We start from the raw sequence: 22,824 nt of genomic DNA on the forward strand, positions 1-22,824 counted from the left end.
ACCCTATGTGCCACAGTGCTGGTCTCTATATATCTCTTTTTCATAAAATTCATAATCAGTTAGTGATCTGAGTGGGTAAATACCAAATTGTGTTAGAGACTACATGTAAAATGTAGGAACAATTTCCAATCATAATTGGAGCGTAAACTCCTTGCCAAAACCTATTCAAATGCCTGCTGTAGTGGCTTTAAAAAAAAAAAAGCTGCACTGTGTAATTAAAGAATGGCACTGCGAGTTTACTATAATAGCAAAGGAAAGAAGGTGCTGGAACATTACTTCTTCTTTAGGATTTGCATTGCCATCAATTTCTTTTCGGAGCATTTTCCTACTCTTTACAGTCCTGATTGGTTGGCAGCTACAAACCAAGAGAACTGGACTCATTACCTCTGGGTCATTATCGCTGAGCTAGCTTTTTCCCTTTCGATGAGTGCCAAGAAAGAGAAACCGACAGAGACAACACCCATCTGCTGGTTCACTCTGCAAATTGCCTATAAGAGCGCGATGGAGCTGGACCCAGCCCAGGGCTGGGTCTTCTACATGGCTGGCAGGTGCCCAACCATGTGGGCTGTCACTGCTGAGCCAGATTCAGGAGCAGAGACAGATTTCCAAGCGAAACACTCTCAACATGGGGTAAGGGCATCTTAACTGCTAGGACGAATGCTCGCCCCTGGGCTGGATTTATAAATACTGCCTTGTATGTAAGCAGACTTCTGAAATGCCGACAACTCACACCATACAAGTTGGGGCCATTTGAATGTGCAAGCAGCCACTGGAGTCGCAGGCAGCTCCTGAAAGATCAGTAGTAACTAACTCAGATGTGGCCACGGATGGTATTGCTGTTTCCTCCCAGTCCTCATTGTCTCCCTGGTAGTGAAGGACCCTTCTGCCTTACATGCCGCGGCGTGGAGTTAGCTGGTGGCTTTGGGAAACATACAAAGATAACTCACTGCCAATGACTTCAGTAAACACCAAGTCTGCACAGTCGTTTCTCGGCATCCAAGCAGACTGCTTCCAGGATTCCCATGGAGACCAAAGTCCATGGATGCTCAAGTCCCTTCCAGAAAATATGGTAGTATTTGCATATAGCCCACGCATCACATTTCCGTGTACACCTTACATCACCCCTAGAGTATTTACAATGCCTTATACCATGCAAATGCTGTGGAAATAATTTTTTTTTGTCCTGTACTGTTCAGGGAATAAAGAAAAAAAAATCTGTATATATTCAGCAGAGATGCAGTTCCTTTTGGAGTGTTTCCAGTCTGCAGTTGGTCAGGTCTGCTGCAGCAGAGGGCCGACAGCACGCAGTGTGCCGGCACACCTCCGAATGGGAAGCACATGTCAGGGTGACCTGTATTCCAGGTGACCTTGCTCCTTTTGTACACGCTCACTAATTTAAGAGTCATCTGAAAAATAACGAGTTAGGTCACCCCATGCGAGAATGACTTGTCCTGGCCTGATGTGTGTTCTTGCCGCCAGCCCACACAGCAGGGAACACGGTGGACTGAGAAGGCGGTAAAAGATCTTTTTCCTCTCACTACTTCCGGTTGCTAATAGAACCACTGCAAACTTGTTGCTTGCTGGCTTTCTCAGCAACACAGCCTGGCTCACTTCGCCGGAGCTTTTCCCACTCTCCCAGCCTCTGCCCCCACGAAAGGACTTCTGCTCATTGTCTGCTGCCACCTCGGGGAGCAGGGACTCCATCAATAACCAGAAAGGTCTGGTCCCAGCTCACTATTCAATTTTCGCCTTCATTACCCACATGGTTTCCTATTTTTAAAAAATTGTACCTGTTGGGGGGCCAGCACCACGGGGTGATAAGCTAGGCCTCCGACTGCAGTGCACTCATATGTACACCAGCTCTAGCCCTGGCTGCTCCAGTTCACATCCAGCTCCCTGCTTCTGTCCTGAGAAAGAACAGGAGCATGGCCCAAAGCCTTGGGACCCTGTACTCACATGGGAGACCCAGAAGAGCTCCTAGCTCCTGGTTTCAGATCTGCTCAGTTCTGGCTGTTGCACCTAATTGGAGAGTGAAGCAGCAAATGGAGGATCTGTGTGTATGTGCGTGTGTGTGCACCTGTGTGTGTGCGTAACTCTGCCTTTCAAATAAAAAAGAAATCTTTTTTGAGAGAAAACATTACAAGTCAAAAAATAAATTGAATATAAATGCCTTAGACAAGATCAGAGTCTAAGAACAGGGTGTGCTGGTGCTGCCCTGCTTGCTGCCCCACGCGGGGGCTGACTCAGAGCTATGCCTTAGTGCACAGTGACACAGCAAGCTGATCATCCACACTGTGCTGCTGGCATCCCCCATGGCGCCAGTTCATATCCTGGGTGCTCTATTTATCATCCAGCTTTCTGCTTATGGCCTGGGAAATCAGGTCAGCTCTGACCATAGTGGTCATTTAGGGAGTGAACCAGTGGATTGAAGATCTCTCTCTCTCTCTCTCTCTCTCTCTCTCTCTCTCTCTCTCTCTCTCCTTCTCTCTTTGTAACAATCCATTTTGAAGTAAAAACAAATTTTTTTTTAATGCTTCTAAAAGTATCAAAAACATAGGCAATCCTGTGTACATTTTCTCTGTGGCTATTAGGCTGCTGTGTGACAAGTGGCTTTAAAGCCAGCAGAACTCAGGGGGAAAAAAGAAAATCAGTGTGGGTTGGGAGGAAAGAGTTCTGAGGGGTTTGTGTGTTTCAAAGGCATTTGAATTGCCAAGAGGAACTGCCCAGTGGGCCACTGAACCATCAGCTCTGAATCTTAGCAGGAAGAAAGAACAGGGGATTTTTTTAGCCTTGACAAATCCAGTAAATGTCTACAAGGCCTTTGGGTGTATGAAATGACACATGCAAAATGATTCCTCCTCCCGAGAAGGACGCTGTCTGATAGGAACGCTCAGTCACAGATTGTAATCAACAGTGAGCCGACTAGACTCTGATAGGTTCCACAAGGAAGATGCAAAGGGCTCTGATCCTCACAGGCTGGAGCAGGCAGGGAGGGCTTCCCGAAAGAGGTGACAATCTCTGATTTCATGATTCTCTAGAGCCTTTTCTTGGGATTCCAGTGCCTGCTGACTTCTCCCCTCACCCCTTCCCCAAGTTTTTTTTTTTTTTTAATGTTTTTAAGTACCCATAGTGCGGTGCCTGATGAGAAAGCAGTGAACTTTTTCTAAAGCAAAATGAATCCAGGTCAAAAACTACCCCTTTCTTTTATAAAATGGTGGTCACAGGAGATGGAAGGTGAGTGGGCTTTTCTCCTGACCTCACTTGCTAAAATATCTTCCAATTTCAAAGGGTGTGGCCTAAACAGCTCTTTAAGAGCCCACTGTAGGGCCTGGAACAATGGCTCAGCTGGTTAATCCTCCACCTCCAAGCACCAGCATCTCATATGGGCACCTGGTTCATGTCCTGGCTGCTCCACTTCCCTTCCAACTCCCTGCTTGTGGCCTGGGAAATCAGTTGAGAATGACCCAAAGCCTTGGGACCCTGCACCCCCGTGGGAGACCCAGAAGAAGCTCCTGGCTCTTGGCTTCGGCTCTGGCTATTGCAGCCATTTGGGGAGTGAAGCAGCAAGATCTTTCTGTCTTCTCTGTAAATCTGATCTGCCTTTTCAATAAAAACAAATAAATCTTCACACACACACACACACACAAACCCACTGCCTGGGAACCTGGCATATTTTGCCCTCAGTACTGCCTGTGCAGCCTTCGGCGTCCAGACACGACTGTCATGCTCCTGGTTTCACATGAGTTAGGTCACTCTCCCCCCTGAGGAGCTCCTCCTGGGACACTCCCTGCTTCTCCGTCTCTGTAGCTGTGACCTTCCACGTGCGCCACACAGAGCCGGGCACAGCGGAGCAATCCCAACATGCTTGTGGAAAAGCCTGAACCAAGTCGTACTGATCTTGCATCTCCGTTGTAATGAGCAAGTCACATTCTGCTCTGCTTTGGGTTACTCTCTGTGACCTGGGCATTAGTAGAGCTGATTGGTGGATGCTTAAAGATTGTTCGATTGATTGATTTAAAAGGCAAAGTTGAAGAGAAAGAGGAAAACACACAGACTGAGGTTCTCAGTCACTGATTCACTCCCCTGATGATCACAGTGGCCAGAGCTAGGCGAGGCTGAAACCAGGAGCTTCATCCAGGTCTCCCACATGGCTAGCAGGGGCAGCACGCTTTGAGCCATCTTCCTTCGCTCTCACGGGGCTTTAGCAGGGAGCTGAATGGGAAGTAGAGCAGCCGGAACTCAAGCTGGCACTCACATGGGATGCCGGTGTTGCAGGCAGTGGCTTAGCCTGCTGCAGGACAACAGTACCCCCAAATTATGATTTTGACAGCTGGAAGCACAAACATCACACCTGGTGCGCTGGCAAGGACTAAAGAGAATCCTCAGTGCGCAGGAATGTAACACTTAGCTGCAGTGAGGGCACAGCTGTTTTGCCAGTTTTCTGGAAGAGAGCTAGGTGCTTTTCAAGAGAACCTGAAAAATTCCTCCTCACGGGGATTATTCCTAGGAGGGGAAAGGACCCATGGAGCTGCTCCAGCCTCCCTACTGTCCGTAGCTATGCTCCACTTCTCCCGCTTTGCCCAGCTGCCTGTGGGCTCCCACTCCTGGAATAGGGCCCGTTGTTTCTGGGCTTTGCTGGCCTGCGGGTTCCTTAATTAGCTGATCTGACATACCCACTCGAAATGAATAGCTTCATGTATTACCACTTCCTCCAAACAGGAATATCACTTCAATACCTTCCCCCAAAGCAATCAGTGATATGGACCTTGGCTCACTATGTCAAGGCAATTGGGGAAGGCACTTGACATCCATGGAGTGTCAGAGAATGTAGTTCTTAAGACTTGGTCTGTGGTCAGGCTAAGGCTTCCGTCCTGGCATCATGGCTTACTTACGTATCTGACCTCCAGTTTAGTCCCATCATCTGTAAAACAGGTATAATACTAACATTTGCCTTTAAGGTGCTATAAGATGATACACATGAAAATCCAGTCTAGTATCTGGTCCATTGTATGTGCTCATACATTAAAAGTAAGCCTGTGTTAAGAGCAGTTCCCAATGGTAATTCCCAAGGGACTTGTCTTAGTTCCCAGGCTTCACTTACTCCATACTGTAAGAGGAGAAGACTTTGGAAAGATAGTGTTCACCAATACACACCTATTTATTCAATTGCTTATCATTTACATATTCAGTATCTATGTTGGGCCAGGCACTTTGCAACATACTGAGAATATAATGGGGAAAACATAGTCTGTCTTTATTTTTAAAGATTTATTTATTTTTATTGGGAAGACAGACATACAGAAAGAAAGAGTGAGAAAGATCTTCCATTCATTGGCTCACTCCCCAAGTGGCCACAATAGCTATAACTGAGCCAATCCGAAGCCAAGAGCTTCTTCCGGGTCTCCCACCCAGGTGCAGGATCCCAAGACGTTGGGCCGTCCTTGAATGTTTTCCCAGGCCACAAGCATGGAGTTAGATGGGAAGTGGAGCTGCTGGGACCTGAATTGGTGCCCGTATGGGATCCCAGTGGTTGCAAGGCAAGGATTTGGGCACTAGGCCATCGTGTCAGGCCCCATAATCTGTCTGTAAACAACACCAAGACTTCTGGAATTTTCAAACATATACTTGAAAGACAGAGCTACAGAGAGAAAGGAAGAAGGAAAGAGAAAGAAAAGAAAGAAAGAAAGAAAGAAAGAAAGAAAGAAAGAAAGAAAGAAAGAAAGAAAGAAAGAAAGAAAGAAAGAAAGAAAGAAAGGCATCTTCTGTCCTCTGGCTCACTCCCCAAATGCCCTCAACAGCTGGAGCTGAGCCTGTGGTCTGAAGCCAGGAGCCAACAGCCTCATCTGGGTCTCTGACATGGGTGCAGGGTCTCTAGGGCATGATCCATCCTCTACTCTTTCCAGGCCAAAAGTAGAGAGCTGGGTCAGAAATGGAGCAGCTAGGACGTAGAATCAGCACACATGGTGGATGCCAGACTGTAGGTGGCAGCTGTGCCCATAGGACACAGTGCTGACCCCAAGACTCTGGGCTTTTAAGAGGCTCCCTGTTTCCTCAAACTTGACATTTGTGTTTTGAAGCCCGGGGAAGAACTGTGCAAAGGACTCCATCATTCACACTAAGTCACTTAGAATTACAACATCATTTCCATGAAGTGTTCAAATATCACAAGGGGAGGTACTTCCACAGTGATAAAGACTTGTGAAAAACCTGGTTTGTTTTTTTTTTAAAGATTTATTTATTTTTGTGAAGGGCAGAGTGACAGACAGGAGAGACATACAGACACACACAGAGAATATCTTTCATCTTCTGGTTTTCTCACCAAATGCAAATGCTTGCCAATAGCTGCAAGCAGGTCAGGAGAAAGCCAGAAACCGGAAACTCCATTTAGTCACTCCTGTGGCTGGTAGAAATCCAAGCACCCGGGCCATCTCCCACTGCCCTCCAGTCACATTAGCATGAAGTTGTACTGGAAGCACAGCTTAGCAGGGACCCCAGATGCAAGCATGCTAAAAAACAGCTCGCCACACCATCACACCAACCTCAACCTTGCTTTAAAAAAGCAAAAAAGATATTGGATAATTTTTCATCCTCAGCATTTTCATAATTCTGGAAATTAGTCAAGAGCTTACAACATCAAAGCTATATTTATTCAGATAAACAGCTACATTTTGAATTAAAAAAAGAAAGAAAACAGCAAATTCTGATGTTTTAACTTGCCCTGTACGAACTTTTACCCAACTCCACAGAAACATTGAAAGCCAATAGCTTTGGAAATATAGAAGCCATACTACTACTCACCTACTACTCACTGAAGGGGAGTAGACTGTGTCTGGAACACCCTAAAGAGGCCTCTCCCCAAAGATATGCCACTGTGGGACCTGTTAGGAAACACCTGGAAAAACTACATTCCAAGTTTGTCTTTGTAATCTTTTAAATACCAGTAGTCCTTTCCCTTGAGGGAATTTGTTGGGGAAAAAAAAAACTGCACCAGTTGTTTAACAACAAAGTTGCCTACAGCACTGCAGATCAGTTGGGCAGTCAAACACTAAGCTAAACAATCTGGAGCCTGGAGCCTGGAGCCTGGCCATAGAAAAGACCAGGAGGGGGAATGCATATTGAAGGGCAAGCTCCAGTTTATGTCCCAGCTGCTCCACTCCCATCCAGCTCCCTGCTTGTGGCCTGGGAAATCAGTCGAGAATGGCCCAAAGCCTTGGGACCCTGCACCCCCGCTGGAGATCCAGAAGAAACTCCTGGCTCTTAGTTTTAGATCAGCTTAGCTCCTGCCATTACAGCCATTGGCGGGGGGCTGGTGAACCAGCAGAAGGAAGACGTTTCTCTCTCTCTCTGTCATTCTCTCTATAAAATCTACCTTTCAAATAAAACTAAATCTTAAAAAAAAAAAAAAGACACGTAGCTGGGAAGGAAGGAAAGAAAAGAAAGAAATTGAGCTACTTGGCCACACTTCACTGTGAGATGTAGTCCAGGTATGCACTCAAGGAGAAAAATGGTTTAAATGGAAAGTTAGTGCCATTCACAAATACTAACAAGAAAGTTAGACTAGTTTGCCTGGGGTTGTTGGGAGAAGGGATGGAAGACGTTTATTTCATTTGCACTAGCAAGCTCTAAAGTGCAGCTCTGTTTAACTTGCCCCATGGGAAGATGGGGTAGCCAAATATAGGCAGTATTTCAAATCTAGGTTGACAGTTGAGTTCCCAATTGTGTCACTTATTGAGAAGTAGCAGCTGGAGGGTGACTTGCAATACTGATGATTCCTTAATTATTAATCACTGACACATTGTTGATTGCCTTTAAGTAAAATCCCAGATGGGCTAGTATACAACATTGTAAAGTTGGTCTCCAAATATTTTCCCCTTTTGCATGTCGAGACTAGAGATAGTGTTAAATAGATGACAAAGCAGCAACTTGACTCCTTACAAGGCAACCAAGAGGTGCTCAAAACAAAACAGGGGTGGGGGTGGAGACAAAATGAAAAAGGAAATTCATTTCCATATTGAAACATAATCATAGGCCTGGGCTTATTTCCTGCCAGTTTATGTTTGCCCAAACAGAGTACACATTTGATGATGAACTATTGTAGGCTAGGGGAATAAAGAGAAGTGAATCGATTTGAATTGAGATAGATCCATGATTTTCTGCTAAGAGGCAAGTAAATTCCCAGGAAATTTTATAAAAACAGTTGCGTAGGCTCTCAAAGGTTTATTTCATGTATCTGTGGTGTGATTTAATGTCCCTGGGGATTCTGAGGCAAAGCCAGGCTTGGGAAGCCATCACTCAAACATGCTGGGAGGGCTTCTAGGAAGATATTTACTACAGCATAAACAGAACACGGTGAACTCATTTTAATATGTGAAACAACTAATCAACCCTAAGGAAGAGCTCATTTCATTCACCACTTGACAAGTCAAGCTCTCTCGGATCAGACTTGTTCGTTGGAACCTGCCTCTTGCAGGGGATCCAGCCCCTCCCTTGTTAGAGTTGTTGGGGGAACTGGTGGTGGTATTATGAATAGAGCTTTGTCCCTAGGACACCGCAGAGGCCTAACCTGTTCTCTTCTTTTCCCAGTTTGTTGCTCAACCCAACTGCCAACAGTTGCTTGCCACCTTGTGGTACGACGGCTTCCCAGGATGGCGGCGGAAACACTGGGTAGTCAAGCTTCTGACATGCATGACCATCGGGTTCCTATTTCCCATGCTTTCTATAGCCTATCTGATCTCACCCAGAAGCAACCTCGGGCTGTTCATCAAGAAACCCTTTATCAAGTTCATCTGCCACACAGCGTCCTATCTGACCTTCCTCTTCATGCTTCTCCTGGCTTCTCAGCACATCGTCAGAACAGACCTCCATGTACAGGGACCTCCCCCAACTGTCGTAGAATGGATGATATTGCCCTGGGTTCTAGGTGAGTCAAAATCATGAGCAGCTGCCAGACTCACTGCCTTCTGGTACTTACCGCCTAAAGAAACTACCAGAGCTTACAGTCAGATAATCAGACTGTCTTTGAAGTAAGTGTTAATCCCCCCTCCAAACAGTGGAGTCTGAGAAATGGGGTTGCACTGGTCTTGAGTGATCCCTCAGCAGTGCATGTCCCACAGTAAGACTGGCAGTCTGCCTAGGGATTGCCTCAGCTGACCTAACATATTCAAGGACAAAGATTCTGTCCATTGGTTTACAGAGAAAGCCATCAGTCAGGAAGAGCCTCAGGTAAGCTGGTCAGAGCCAGTTCTGATGAGTCTATTTTAAGTTCTCTTTTTCATTATGTGGGGAAGGGACAAGCACATGGATCTGCTACTAACCCTACAGCATCCCAATATTTGTTCAAGGTCCACATCCTATTTGGATACTGATTTAAGAAGCTTGAGAAACCTGGAATCTTTACCCGTGGTAGGGTAAAAAACGCCCTACCAGGAGCTTCCAGGGAGAGTTAGATTGCAGTGTACACTTCATCCTCCAACACATCGGAAGCCTCTAAGTCCTTGCTACGCCAACTGTGATTCCCCAGACTGGCAATAGCAGCATGACCTGAGAGCTTGTCACACATACAGAATCTCAGGTCCCACCTCGTATCTGCATCTTACCTTAGGTAATTCACATACATTTTGAAGTCTGAAGAACACCAGGCTAGGTCACAGCAATTCTTAGAGTTTTTGATATTCCAAGACAAAAGAAACATCTAAGTCATCAGGACAAATTGCACAAAATGTCCATGCAATGAGAGAAGAAAGGAGAAAAGAAATTATTTGCAGCACCGTTGCCCAGCTTCAGCCTTAACATCTGGTAATACAGTCCATGGTTGCTTGCCTCCCTACTCACTGGGAAATTATTTCTCCAAACACTGGTGGAAACAAAAGCCAATGGGAAAACATTGATCTAGTTAATCTGTTGATGGCATTACTCCCACTCCAAAATAGGAATAGAAGGTAAGATGAAGCACCCCAAATAGCAACAGCATTTCCTGTAACTATAGCAATTGCAGCACTGAGAAAAGCATAAGCTTTGGGCAACTTCAACAGAAGTCAACTGGGCTTAGCAAGTTCAAGATTGGGAAGTGGCAAAGGAATGAAAGAGTGAAGTGATAACTGTCTCTTGGAACTTCACTGGCCCTGATTCATTTCATCTGTGTTCCCTTGGGAGATCCTACTATGACAACCAGGACTCAGCCAATACAAAAGTAAATTTTTTGTTTCCATTTCCAGGTTTTATTTGGGGGGAGATTAAGGAAATGTGGGATGGTGGATTTACTGAATACATCCATGACTGGTGGAACCTGATGGATTTTGCAATGAACTCCCTCTACTTGGCAACTATTTCCTTGAAGATTGTGGCCTATGTCAAGGTAAATTGGGACATCTGTCATTTTTCTTCAGCAATGATTTTTTCTGACACTAAGCTTTTTCACTGAGAGCACAAATGGTTTAGAAGAAAAATAATGATGACAGTTCCTCCATGCAGGAAAGTGTCATCTAAATAGGCATTGGTTCAATGGTTTGTAAGCAGTGTCACCTAAGCAAAGAGAGTGGAGAAGGGAACAATTTTCAGATGGATCATTACCTACCTAAACTCTCAGGATGAAAAGGGCCTTTAGCTTTCTGTGTTAAAATCCTCTCCAAAATGACCTTGCCCAGGGGATGGCCCACTAATGCTTGCATAGGACAGAGACAGGAAGTTCACTGAATCCATTACCACCAAAAGCTTCTGTTGACCTTGGTCATTCCATTAAAAAACAGCTACTTTAGAGTTGTCTAATATTATTCTCCCTTTGCCACCTCCACTGGCAGTCCTTTATCCCTGTGGATTCAAACAGAACAAAGTTGTTCTTCTCCAACACAGTGCTTCTGATATAAAACCTATGCCCTACCCACAGAGTCATCTTTTCTCAAAGGTAAACATTGCCACTTCCCTCAACTAGTCTTCATGTGACAGAAAACAAAACCCCAGAAGCCTCACCGCAAGAGACAAAGGCCTCTAATAATCTCTGCCTCCCTCATCATGTCCACCACCAGATGATCAATCGAGTCACTATGAAACTGGCTACTGTGAATGTCATTCAATGTATGCCTCTCTCCCAGATCAGCTAATTATCACGCATCTGTACACACACACACATACCACCTGGATGCTTCTCCCACACAACATGCAACTTGAATTATCTTGAAAATACCTTCAGGCCCGACACTTCACTGTGAGTAATCACAGGCTATGAGCTCAGGTTTTGTGTTTTTGTTTGTTAGTTTTAAAGATTTATTATTTTTATATGAAAGGCAGATTTTTTTCAGAGAGAAGGAAAGACAGAGAGAGAATGTCTTCCATCTATTGGTTCATTCCCTAAATGGCCAAAAAGGCTAGAGCTGAGCTAATCAGAAGTTGGGAGCTCAGACTTTCTTCTGGGTCTCCAACATGGCCCAGGACTTGGGCCACCCTCTGCTACTTTCCCAGGCCACTAGCAGAGAGCTGGACTAGAAGTGGAGCGGCAAGGACATGAACTGGTGCCCCTGTGAGACCCCAGCACCACAGGCAGAGGATTAACTCACCATGCCACCATGTGGCCCCCATGTTTTGTGCTTTCTAAATAATAGGATAGCTGTGCTTCCTCTTTCCCAAGTTGAACTTTCCAACTATGAGGAAAGACTGACAATTCAGTCTCCAATATTATCTGGTCAGTCACACTTTTGGCTTTACATTCCACGTTGAAGAGTTTTAGAATGGGAATGTGGCCATCCACCAAATCTCCAACAGCTTAGTTTATTTTTATATCCCTATTATGCATATTTCATAGACTTGAAGACCTGGGAGTTTTGCAAAAGATGAATATGAAATGCAGTCATAAAACATTTTTGAAAGAAGCCCAAGAGTGTGCCTTATACATGCGGTGATCATTTAACACATACTTAGAACTTCCTTAAAGCAAAAGCTGGTGAGGAAATGTTTGACTCTCAGGTTAACATGCCTGGGTGAAGTCCATGTGATTTTGGCATTCTGCTAAGTAACAAAAAAGAGCATTGCTTCCTTTGGAAGTGGTATTTATATACAGGAAGAACCATAAATTATCAATCTAGAAATTGCTGAATTTTGTTTAGAATAAGTGAGGAAGAAAATGATTGACATTTGAGGCTATGAAAATGTGTCTGCAACTGTCAGCTTATCACATAACCTGTTGAACTTCATTGGCAAGTTTTCCAAAGACCTAGATACTTCTCCATCACAAAGTGTAGGAATAAATTCACTCTTTTAAGCTGGGAAAATTCTACTCAACTGACAAACACATAACTCAAAGTCCTCTGCCAGAAATGAATGTCTTCAAAAATGAGGATTTGCAAAGACAGACATGCCACAAGCAGACGTTGGATTTGCAAGAAGAACTTGTAAATGGATATTCTGGCCTATTCATCTACAGAGATCAGTTAGTCTGAGATGTCCTTTTCCAAGCAGACTGAGTCCACTTCTTTGAGGTAAGGCCACAAGAAACACTCCAAAGGACTCTTGACACATTTCAGGTCACAACTGTATTGAGAAAGTACACAAGCACCACGGGATGAGCTAGACTTAAAGATTCCTTCCTTGAAAAGTCAGTCAACAGCATGAGTGTATGCCATTTCACATGGTCTATGAAAACAAGACCCAAAGACACATAACAAAGTGCCTGAAAGAAAAAAAATGCATCTAATATTGACCCTCAGTGTTCCCAAACAACCCCACAAATGGGAAACAATTGTTCTGTTCTCCTGCAGGATAGTATGACCTAGATCTGTCCCATTGATGCTTTACTTCTATGTGCACAGATTATCATAGATTTGAGATCCACACAGTGTTGTCTTTTTTTCTACCAGTATTTAGTTTAAGATGCAATCCTCTTTCCAGTATTTAGTTAAAGATGCAATCCTCTTTCCCTATATCTTTATTACTGTTGAGTCCTTGTGTTAGACCACCTTTCTCAGTGCAATTCACAAAGCCTTTAAAAGGCTGGGCTGAGAATTTTCAAGTTAAATTCCACCTCAAAAATATAAGAAAATATTATCTGCCTCCTAATATTACGTACCTGAAAATCATAGAACCTGTTGATTTTTAGCCCACCCCAACTCCCTGCATTGGGACTGTGTCTGCAAGGAAAAACTTATACATAACTACAGCATACATAAAAGTACTCAGACTGGATTTGGCTTGAAGAGCCAAATTCTTCTAGGTCCCCTCTTTGGTTACCACAATGACCTTTAAATGCCTCCATCTGCACTTATGAGACATGATATCCATCTCTAAAGCATAGATGCAAGATAGATTTGCTGTGAGGATTGTCTTTCATATTGCTGGGTGTTCTGTAAATCCAGATTCGCCATTCCATGCACAGAGCTCCCTGTGAGTACAATTCTTGCTACAGAGAAAGCTTCAAATGATGCTATATGTAAAGCTCTTCAAAAGGTTTGTGGGAAATATGTAGCATGGATTTCAAAAACAATTTGTGCAAAATAAATTTATGTTTGAATCCCACTGATAATTTCCAGTTTTTAAAACACAGTCTTGTTTTGTTTTCTACAAATAGTCCCCATCTCGTATGTACCTCAAAGTGTCTGGAGGCCTATTGAACACCTGTGCTGTGGTATCAGCAATCATAAAAGTAACATTTAGTAGAAATAGTGCTAGACGGAATATCTGGAGACCTGAAGTATAGTCCTGGCTCTGCTACCATCTTGCTGTATGATCTATGGCAAGCCACTCACTTTCTCTGGAGTTCACAGCAAAGAAGTGAATTGGGGGGATGAGGGGGAGGGAGAAAAATACCGGAATATAGGAGGTGATCAAGAGCACTTAAAACTGATTGGCCACCTTAAAGTCTATTTGAAACAGAAGGACAAATGTGTCACAGTTTTCCCAAGCTCCTCTGACAGTGAAGTATATTGAACGCACACAAGTGATTTTATCGACATCAGTTCCCTCCGTTGGGACTGAAGCACATTTTAGAAATGCTAACAATATGATTTGGCGCCCCCCTAAAGCAACATTTGCTCAGGAAATTTGTTTACATTTAGTCCTGAGAAATTAAATTTAGAAGAGCGCTCAAAGCAATATGCTTCAGTTTGAATCCCAGGCAAAATCTACTTCTAACCTGGGGAGGGAAGTAAGGAGCTTTTTGTTTTTCCGTATCATCTCCCCTTGCGGAGTACACAGATTTTCGCATATGGATACAGAATGATAAACATGTACAGTGGATGGGAGTGCACATTATTCTCATTTTATAATGTAATTGGAATACAGACAGTGCTTAGTAATAATGCCCAAATTGGAGCTGCGATCTCACAATGATGTCATCCTTCTTACAAGGCTATCCCCCAGAATTTCAGGAGTTGGAAGCCTAGTGGAGGACTGGGAAATAGGCAAATAACTTCATAAATACTGGCTCCTCACCTCCTTGCAACCCCCAAATCTTCAGTCGTGCTACAGTGACATTCTAACTTCTAGGACTAATAAAGCAACTGTAAAAAAAAATGCATCTGTACGCCACTGGGTGGAGCACTACTAAATCTGCCATTTGCAGTGCTACAGACTGCAATGCAAGATACAAAAAGATCAGCAGAAAGTTCCAATGAGTGGTTCATACGGTTGCTGTATCAGCCCCAAATTGCAATCAGCAGGAGAGCGAAAATGAACATCCATACCCCAAGGAGGCTGCGTCTACCCTTGTCTTTCAGGAACTTTTAAGTTTTCCCTGGTAGATGGTTAGATGCCATTCAAACTCTTAATAGGAAGCAGTAGCATTGTTCCCTACCCATCCTAGCTGGAGCATACCAGAGGTTTTAAGTGACACCCTCTAAAAATAATCTAAAAAGTCCTACAACTCAAAAATGGTTACAGATAAACCCCACATGTTGCCACAGATGGATGCTCTGCAATTTGCTCTGCTGTGTGCATGTCTTGGGTAGATATTTTGATGAGCATGGGAGAAAGAGTTAATAGCACCACGTATTGATCAGATGGAACAATAACTACAAAACAGATAGCCAGTGCCACGCCTGTTGTATAAATGAATGCTTGCTGCATATTTTGATAACTTTATTTGGGTGTCAAAAGATGCAAGAAATGGGGAAAGTTTGGTGACTTCTCACTGTACCTCTCATTTTTTGTGAACTTGTTGTTTCTTTCAGTATAATGGTTCTCGTCCAAGGGAGGAATGGGAAATGTGGCACCCGACTCTGATTGCAGAAGCACTCTTTGCAATATCCAACATTTTGAGTTCATTGCGCCTCATATCCCTGTTCACAGCCAACTCTCACTTGGGGCCTCTGCAGATCTCTTTGGGACGCATGCTACTTGATATCCTCAAATTCCTCTTTATCTACTGCCTGGTACTGCTGGCCTTTGCCAACGGACTGAACCAGCTTTACTTTTATTATGAGACAAGAGCTATCGATGAGCCTAACAACTGCAAGGGGATCCGATGTGAGAAACAGAACAATGCCTTCTCCACGTAAGACCCCATCTCTGCTCTTTCACCTTTTTTCTGCCATCTGCATATTGCTGTATTTTCAGCCCACAACTTTATCACTGCCTGTTAAAAATGCATACAAAGTTCACTGTGGATCCACCAAAAGGGTCTGAAGCAAAAGGAGAAATCTTCTCTCTTAGGGCAGGAGGCTAGGGGAGTTGTGAAGTTAACAGAAGGTAGAAAGAGTCAAATTTGCACACAATCTACCAAGAACTAAGGAGTTAGTTTGAACTATGGTGGTGGCATTCATAACTTTTATAGATAATTCGTTGCTTCTTTAAAAATATGAATTTTTATCTGACAGATTTTACAGAGAGGAGAGACAGAGAAGTCTTCCATCCACTGGTTCACTCTCCAAAGGGCCACAATGGCTGGAGCTGAGCTGATCCAAAGCCAGCAGCCGGGAGCTTCTTCTAGGTCTCCCACATGGAAGCAGGGATTCCAGGATGTGGGCCATCCTCCATTGTCTTCCTAGATCATAAGCAGAGAGCTGGATAGGAAGCGAAGCAGCCAGGACACAAGCCAGAGCCCATATGGGATGCTGGCACTAGCGGGTGGAGGATCAGCATGCTATGCCACTGCACTGACCTCCAACTGATTAATTCTTTAAATAAGTGAGAGTGAGGGAGGTACTTCTTCATTCAAAAGCAGTAATTCTATTTTTTTAACAAGTGGTAGGCAAAGCTAACTATTTTAAATCAAGCAGGAGTAAGCTAGAGAAGAGACAGGTTGAGGCCAAGATCAGAGTCAGCTAACTGCAAAAACAAATTTTTTTTCAAATGAATTGAGGGACAACAAACACTGATTAGGAATCTCTCCCACTTCCACACGGGATACAAAAGAGAGGTCTTGCAAGCTTTTGTCCAAGAGACCATTGCCTCCAGACATGTGAAATTCTGGTGTCTTTTCTCTGTAAGGTCAAGACCTACTTCTGCAGGTCCTTCAAAACTCCAGAATGACTTTTATTGTCTAACACGTATGATGTTAGAGGAGATAAACAGTAAAAAGCAAACAAGGACATGTCAAGCAATTTATCAGGTTAGGAACTTTGCTGAGCTGACTTCGGACTCAGTCCTATACCTTGTCCATCTCTGCTTCCATTCTGAAAGAAAAAACTCATTTCCACTATTCACAGCAATGGAGCCCAAGGCTGCATACGATAATTAGTCACTGAACTAAGATGTGTTGTTTCTCGACTTCTAAAGCTTAAGACAGGACAGTAGGGCAGTGGGCACAGACATTCTAGAAATGGGCTCAGCACAAAGACGTGGGTGGGGGAGGTAGGAGAGGTTTCTGCTTGACCTAGAGGTGTGTTGCTAGAAGAGTGAGAAAGCTGGTAAGAAAGGAGCTGTCCAGCCTGCCCCTTTTATTTGTCTCTAGCAGCATATTCCTAAAATTAGTTGCCAAACCCCAGCTTGACAGACATGAGAATGAGTTTTGGAAATGCCAGGACAAAGTTAAAAAGATTTCTTTCACTGCAGGACTACTCGGAGTCCTTCAACTGTGAATCCACGAGCCTGGGGGAGGTTCCCCCAAATACATTGGCCACAAGCAATGCTCCTCCTCATTTTCCCAGTGAAAATAATGTGCAAACTCACTCGATTGCCCATTGTAGCCCATTGTAGCCCCTCCACTAGGCTACACTCCAATCCCTCTTCTCAGAACTCAGGGCAAAATCTTGAATAGAAAAGCAGATTCATGTGAAAATAAAGAGACCCAAAAGGGCTGGTGAACATGTAGTGTTGTTTTGGGTAAGCCAACACAAAAGTGTCCAGTGAGGATTTAGCACCTTACTGGTGTCTGTATTCTCGGAACAGCTTCCTCTTTTGCATTACCCTAGAGACAGAATTCACATCTCTGTGGTTTTCAATATATAGAGTAATTCTGTAGTGACTTGAGCACCAGGGGACTGCATTTGATGAATCAAAGTGTTCATTAGAATTGAACACCTGAAGTTCAGGTGCCTTCCAGGAGGTTGGGACCCTACCAAGTTCCCTTTCTCATGAACTCTGCCAAGGAAGCATAGGAAATGCTCCCTTGCAAGTTCGTACTGATTCTTAACACCCCTGTTGCCAACTGACATTTTGCTCCCATCTCTTGCCCAGCAGGGACTATGGACAAGAATGGGCACCTGTCATAAATGGAATTGTGTCTTGGGGTGTCAGATATGAAAAGGCAGTGCCATGCTGGGGTCAAATCAGCAGTGATGTTATTTCAACTTTTCCTGTATCTGTTGACTTTTTGTTCTTCCATAGAACCCTGACTCGGATGTAGGTTTTCATCTAAATATTTCAATTCAGGCATTTATATCTGGTAAAATGCATGTGACTCAGCCAGAGTGTCAGAGATTCAGCTTTAAGGAGGAAAGAGTGAGCTTGTTTATATGTCTGGTAGAAAGTTTGGTGCCTGCATATCATTATCCTTTTCTTCCTGTCTCTCCTGAGATACCATTGCTATCCTGCTTGAAAGAGAAAAAGAAAATCTTTTCCCTTAGTGTGCAATTTAGAAGGAACTTGTCATCCTTGCTGACAGGTGCATGGCAGTACAGTATTTTATTTTGTATTGCTTTAAGATCTATTTATTTTTATTGGAAAAGCAGATCAAATTTACAGAGAGAAGGACAGATAGAGAAAACCATCTGCTGGTTCACTCCCCAAATGTCTACAATAGCAGGAGCTGAGTCAATCTGAAATCAGGTGCTTCTTCCAAGCCTCCCACGTGGCTGCGGGGTTCCAATGCTTTGGGCCATCATGCACTGTTTTCTCGGGCCATAGGTAGGGAGTTGGGTGGAAAGTGGAGCAGCTGAGACATGAACCAGCACCAGCATGAGATTCCTGAGTTTTCAGGGTGAAGACTAAGCCACTGAGCCATTGCTCTGGGGCTGGCAGTAGAGTTCTGATGGTGATGGTGTTCAGTGTTCCATAATGGGCATACCTGGGCTTCATCTGATGTTGAGAGAAGCTGTGAAGGAAAGCTCTTTTCTATGGTTCAGCTCTCATCTCCAAATCCTTCCCAGACACACCTGGCTGTTCCAGAAGCCCCTAAAATGCAAAATATTAACTATATTCCACAGCTCAATATCTTCCCCATCCAACCTGTTTCCCTTATATTCTTGTTAAATTGCACCAGCCAGAATCCTAGAAGTCAGTCAGCACTTTTACCCTTGCCCTCATGAAACACATCCAGTGCTTCACTCAGTCCTGTTAATTCTATTTCTTTAATTCTTTTTAAAAATCTGTTGTATTTCAAAAAGGAGAGAGAGAGAGAGATCTCCCATCTGCTGATTCATTCCCCAAATGGCAGCAATACCCAGGGTTGGGAAAACCAAATGCAGGAGCCAGGAGTTTCTTCTGGATGTCTCATATAAGTGGTAGGACCAAGTACTTCTTCCACTGCTTTCCCTTGTTCATTAGCAGTGAGTTGTATCAGAAGAGGAGCAGCCAAAAATTGAACCTGCACGCACATGGGATGCTGGCAATGCAGGTGGCTGCTTAAACCATGAAGCCACAGCACAGGTCATCCGAGTATCTCTTGACTCTAACCCATACACAGGCACACACAATAAATTGTCTCCCATAACACCTACTGGTCTTCCCATGCCTCTAGTCTTATCTCCCTTCCAAATAATCTCGTACCCCCTGCCATGTGGAAGTTTCTTTCTATACACTAGTCTCATTCATCCTTTCACCCCTGGCTTCATGGGCACTAGAGTATCTGAATCTTCTCCATAAAATCATTGTGGAAAGCCCATCCCCACCAAGCTAGTCTGGCCCATTCAGAAGTAATTTTCCAAATTCTGCCAGAGAATCACCTGCTCTAAAGATGTTTCTCACCCACCGTAACCCCAAGCTCAGCTGCAGGCTTGCCCTGTGTTCCCCATGGCTTCAAGTAAATGATCATCACAATACAGAATGTACCATATTATAGACATTTGTGCCTCCCTCTTTCACCAGAATGAGACTGTCATTTAGTAAGTTTTGTACATACCATAGAGGAACCTAAGACACAAAGGTATTCATGATGCCTGTTGAACTAGTAAGTGAAGGAAGAGATGAAACTCAATAGCAAGGTTATACGTCTTTTGCTTTTTATGTGGAGACAATTATAAGTTTACATGTAATTTTTAAAAAGATTTATTTATTTTTTATTACAAAGTCAGATATACGGAGAGGAGGAGAGACAGACAGGAAGATCTTCCATTCGATGATTCACTCAAGTGGCCACAACGGCCAATGCTATGCCGATCCGAAGCCGAGAACCAGGAACCTCTTCCAGGTCTCCCACACGGGTGCAGGGTCCCAAAGCTTTGGGTCGCCCTCGACTGCCTTCCCAGGCCACAAGCAGGGCGCTGGATGGGAAGCAGGGCCGCCAGGATTAGAACCAGTGCCCATATGGGATCCCGGGTGCGTTTAAGGCGAGGACTTCAACCGCTAGGCCACTGTGCCGGGCCCTAATTTACATGTAATTGTAAATAATAATGATAATAATACTGAATGGTTGGTGTCATGGCCTGAGGCACCAACATCCCAAATGGGTATTAGTTCATGCCTCAGCTGCTCCATTTCTGATTCAGCTCCCTGCTGATGTGCCTGGGAAAACAGTAAAAGATGGCTGAAGTGTTTGGGTCTGTTCATCCAATGTGGGAGACACAGAAGCAGCTCTTGGCTTCTGGTTTCAACATGGCCCAGCCCTGGCTGTTGCAGCAATTTGGAGAGTAAAATGAGCAGACAGAAGATCCCTTTGTCTCCTTTTCTCTGCAACTCTGCCTTTCAAATAAATACAATAAGTCAAAGAAAAAGAAAGCAAGGAAAGGAAGGAGGGAGGGGGGAGGGAGGGAGAGAGGGAAGGAATGAAGAAGGAAGGGAGAAAGAGAAAAGGAATAATAGAGAAAACTTTGTAAAGCCTTTATCAGTTTTCTCCAGTGGTAATATCTTTAACAACACAACTACAGTACAATATCACCAACAGAAAATCAACATTGCTAAAACCCGTTGTCAGTCACATCTAACCAGTCTTACGTGTAAGTCATTTGTAGTCACACAGTTGGGCCTGAAGCAATCCCATCTTGAATTGCAGAGGATCTATTTTGGTTTTAATTCCCCTAGGACAGCTGAATATCTGGCCAGCCCAGTCCACTTTGAGCTTGATCTAGGTCTTTCTCCTATCCTTTACTTGTGCACATGTTTTAAGAGTGAAGTTTTACTTTGATTGCTATTATACTTGATCTTGTTAGCTCCACCCCACTCCTCCACTCCTTTTGAAATCTTTCAAAATCTTAGTTCTCTCATCCAGTTTATTAGGTGTTTCCTCCAGTCTTACGTCACCTGAATAACTAAGAAACATGCCATAGGTTCTCATCCTGAACACTGATGCGCTCTCAGACAAGCTTGGGACTTGCTGAGTGAAGCATTAGGCAGCTACTAAAATTATTTCTGTATATACCAAAATGTGTCTGGTCTAGCAGTTAGGATACTGACATCTCATAGTATCTGCATTCAAGTCTAGGCTCCACTCCTAATTCCAGCTTCCCATCAAATTCAGTTGACAACTATCTTGCTACTATTATCACAGAATGCTACCACCCATTCATACATCCCTTGGTTGGGTATTTGTCCTGTTATCTCTTATATAAACATTTATTGAGCAACCTCTTACTGTCTCAGGCAATAAAGCTACTGAGCTTTCTGAAGAGGTTTACAGTCTAATGGTTAGGCAAAAGTAAAACTTTGGAATATTTGCTGTCTTTAATGAATATTATATGCCAAGAACTATACGAAGTCCTATATATTGCCATCTCCTTATGTGTTAAGAGTAAGTGTATTGGTGCTAGAGGAAAAAGAATTGGGGGTAGATTCTATCATTGCCACTTCCTTCCCATGTGACCGTTCTGTGTCTCAGTTTCTTGACTGAAAATAAAAAAAAAATATTACGGTTATTATTGAATACTATACAGATGTTGCTCAACTTAAGATGTGGTTACATCCTGATAAATCCATATCATTATACTGCCAAGGTATTTTATACAACTGATCAACTCAACATCCCATTAGCAGCACAGAACACTGTGGAGTGTCAGTTGTTATAACCTTGTGATCATGGGAATGAATGGGAGCTACAGCTTGCTGTGCTGCCCCACATCACAAGAGAGAAATTTACTCTATATTGCCATCCTGGGAAAAGAGCCAAATTCAAACTGCGAAGTAAAGTTGCTACTTAACACATATCGCTTCCACACCATTGTGAAATAAAGAAAAAAATGTCGTAAGCCAGAGCATCATAATTCAGGGACCATATGTAATACATGCAAAACACTTAGCAAGATTCTTGGCAAATAACGGTGTACAGACATCACAATAGTGCTTCGCATTTTGCCTACCAGCAATCATTTCTGAAATGAGGAAACTTGAAGTCTGAAGAAGCTATGTAACTTCTGTAAAGTCAGGAAGTTCGGCAGTGAAAGGGTCAGAAGTTTGCGCTTAGCCACTGCCCCTCACTGCCTCTACAGTGCCTTTATGGAATGAGGCTACAGTGCTACACAGCACAAAAGAGGACCATCTGAGCCAAATGTATAGGGAAGGAATTAGAACAGGCTTCTAGAGAGATGGGCTTCCGCTGAGCCTTAAAGATGGAGCAGAAAGGGAGAGAGGACAGAAGCAGAAGCTGGAGGTCAGGAGCAGGGTGGGTATATTCTATCCAGAGCTAGAAGCTTGTTGGAGGTATGAAGAAATGAGAGGGAGCAGCCCAGAGAATAGCAGAATGGGTAACGATGAGACCAAAAGACTAACCGTGCCTTTGCACCATTTGCTATTAAAGCACAACTTATGGAATAAGGATGATGTTACTGCTCTCTGCAAGGATCCAGCTCCCCTCGCCGCACCCCAATCCAATTCTTCTTTGGCTGAATTAGGCCAAGACAGTTAAAGCCTTTCTCTACTCTTTCTGCCTTTAAGGAGATTAATTCTCTGTCTCAAAGCTGAGATTTTCATCAAATTCCTAGAGGACCGTAGTTTCTCTGCCATGTGAATTTACAAATGTCTTCCAGTTTAAGCAACTTCCCACCAGCACTTGGACTGGATTTGTCTGCCATACATTTAACATAGGCCTTTTAAAATCTCTATATGTCTAGTCTATGTCCCTTATTAAACTAGCCAATCCCATGTTTGCTTATTCTGGACTAAACAGAAACACACTGAGTGCTTTAACTAAAATCACCTTTAGAATTGAAAAAAAAATATTCCTGTAGTATTAGGATTTTAGGGTTTGGACAATAAGGCTGCCCATTTCTGTGAGGATTTTTTTATTATGGACCCTGACAGCAAAAATGCACCCCA

The 22,824-nt window shown here is 43.7% G+C and overlaps 1 protein-coding gene across 1 annotated transcript in view; it reads left to right on the plus strand.

The window, feature by feature from the left end:
* Window positions 1–22,824, plus strand: part of TRPC5 (transient receptor potential cation channel subfamily C member 5) — a 137,663-nt gene that overhangs the window by 76,665 nt on the left and 38,174 nt on the right. The window contains exons 3-5 of the mRNA XM_040999942.1: window positions 8,584–8,920; window positions 10,215–10,354; window positions 15,153–15,475. Coding sequence (XP_040855876.1) covers window positions 8,584–8,920; window positions 10,215–10,354; window positions 15,153–15,475 — 800 coding nt within the window. The remainder of the gene's footprint in view (window positions 1–8,583; window positions 8,921–10,214; window positions 10,355–15,152; window positions 15,476–22,824) is intronic.

This window comes from Ochotona curzoniae, unplaced genomic scaffold (assembly GCF_017591425.1).
Source record: "Ochotona curzoniae isolate NIBS_2020 unplaced genomic scaffold, NIBS_Ocur_1.0 scaffold_1852, whole genome shotgun sequence".
In the NCBI taxonomy this organism is placed as follows: Eukaryota; Metazoa; Chordata; class Mammalia; order Lagomorpha; family Ochotonidae; genus Ochotona; species Ochotona curzoniae.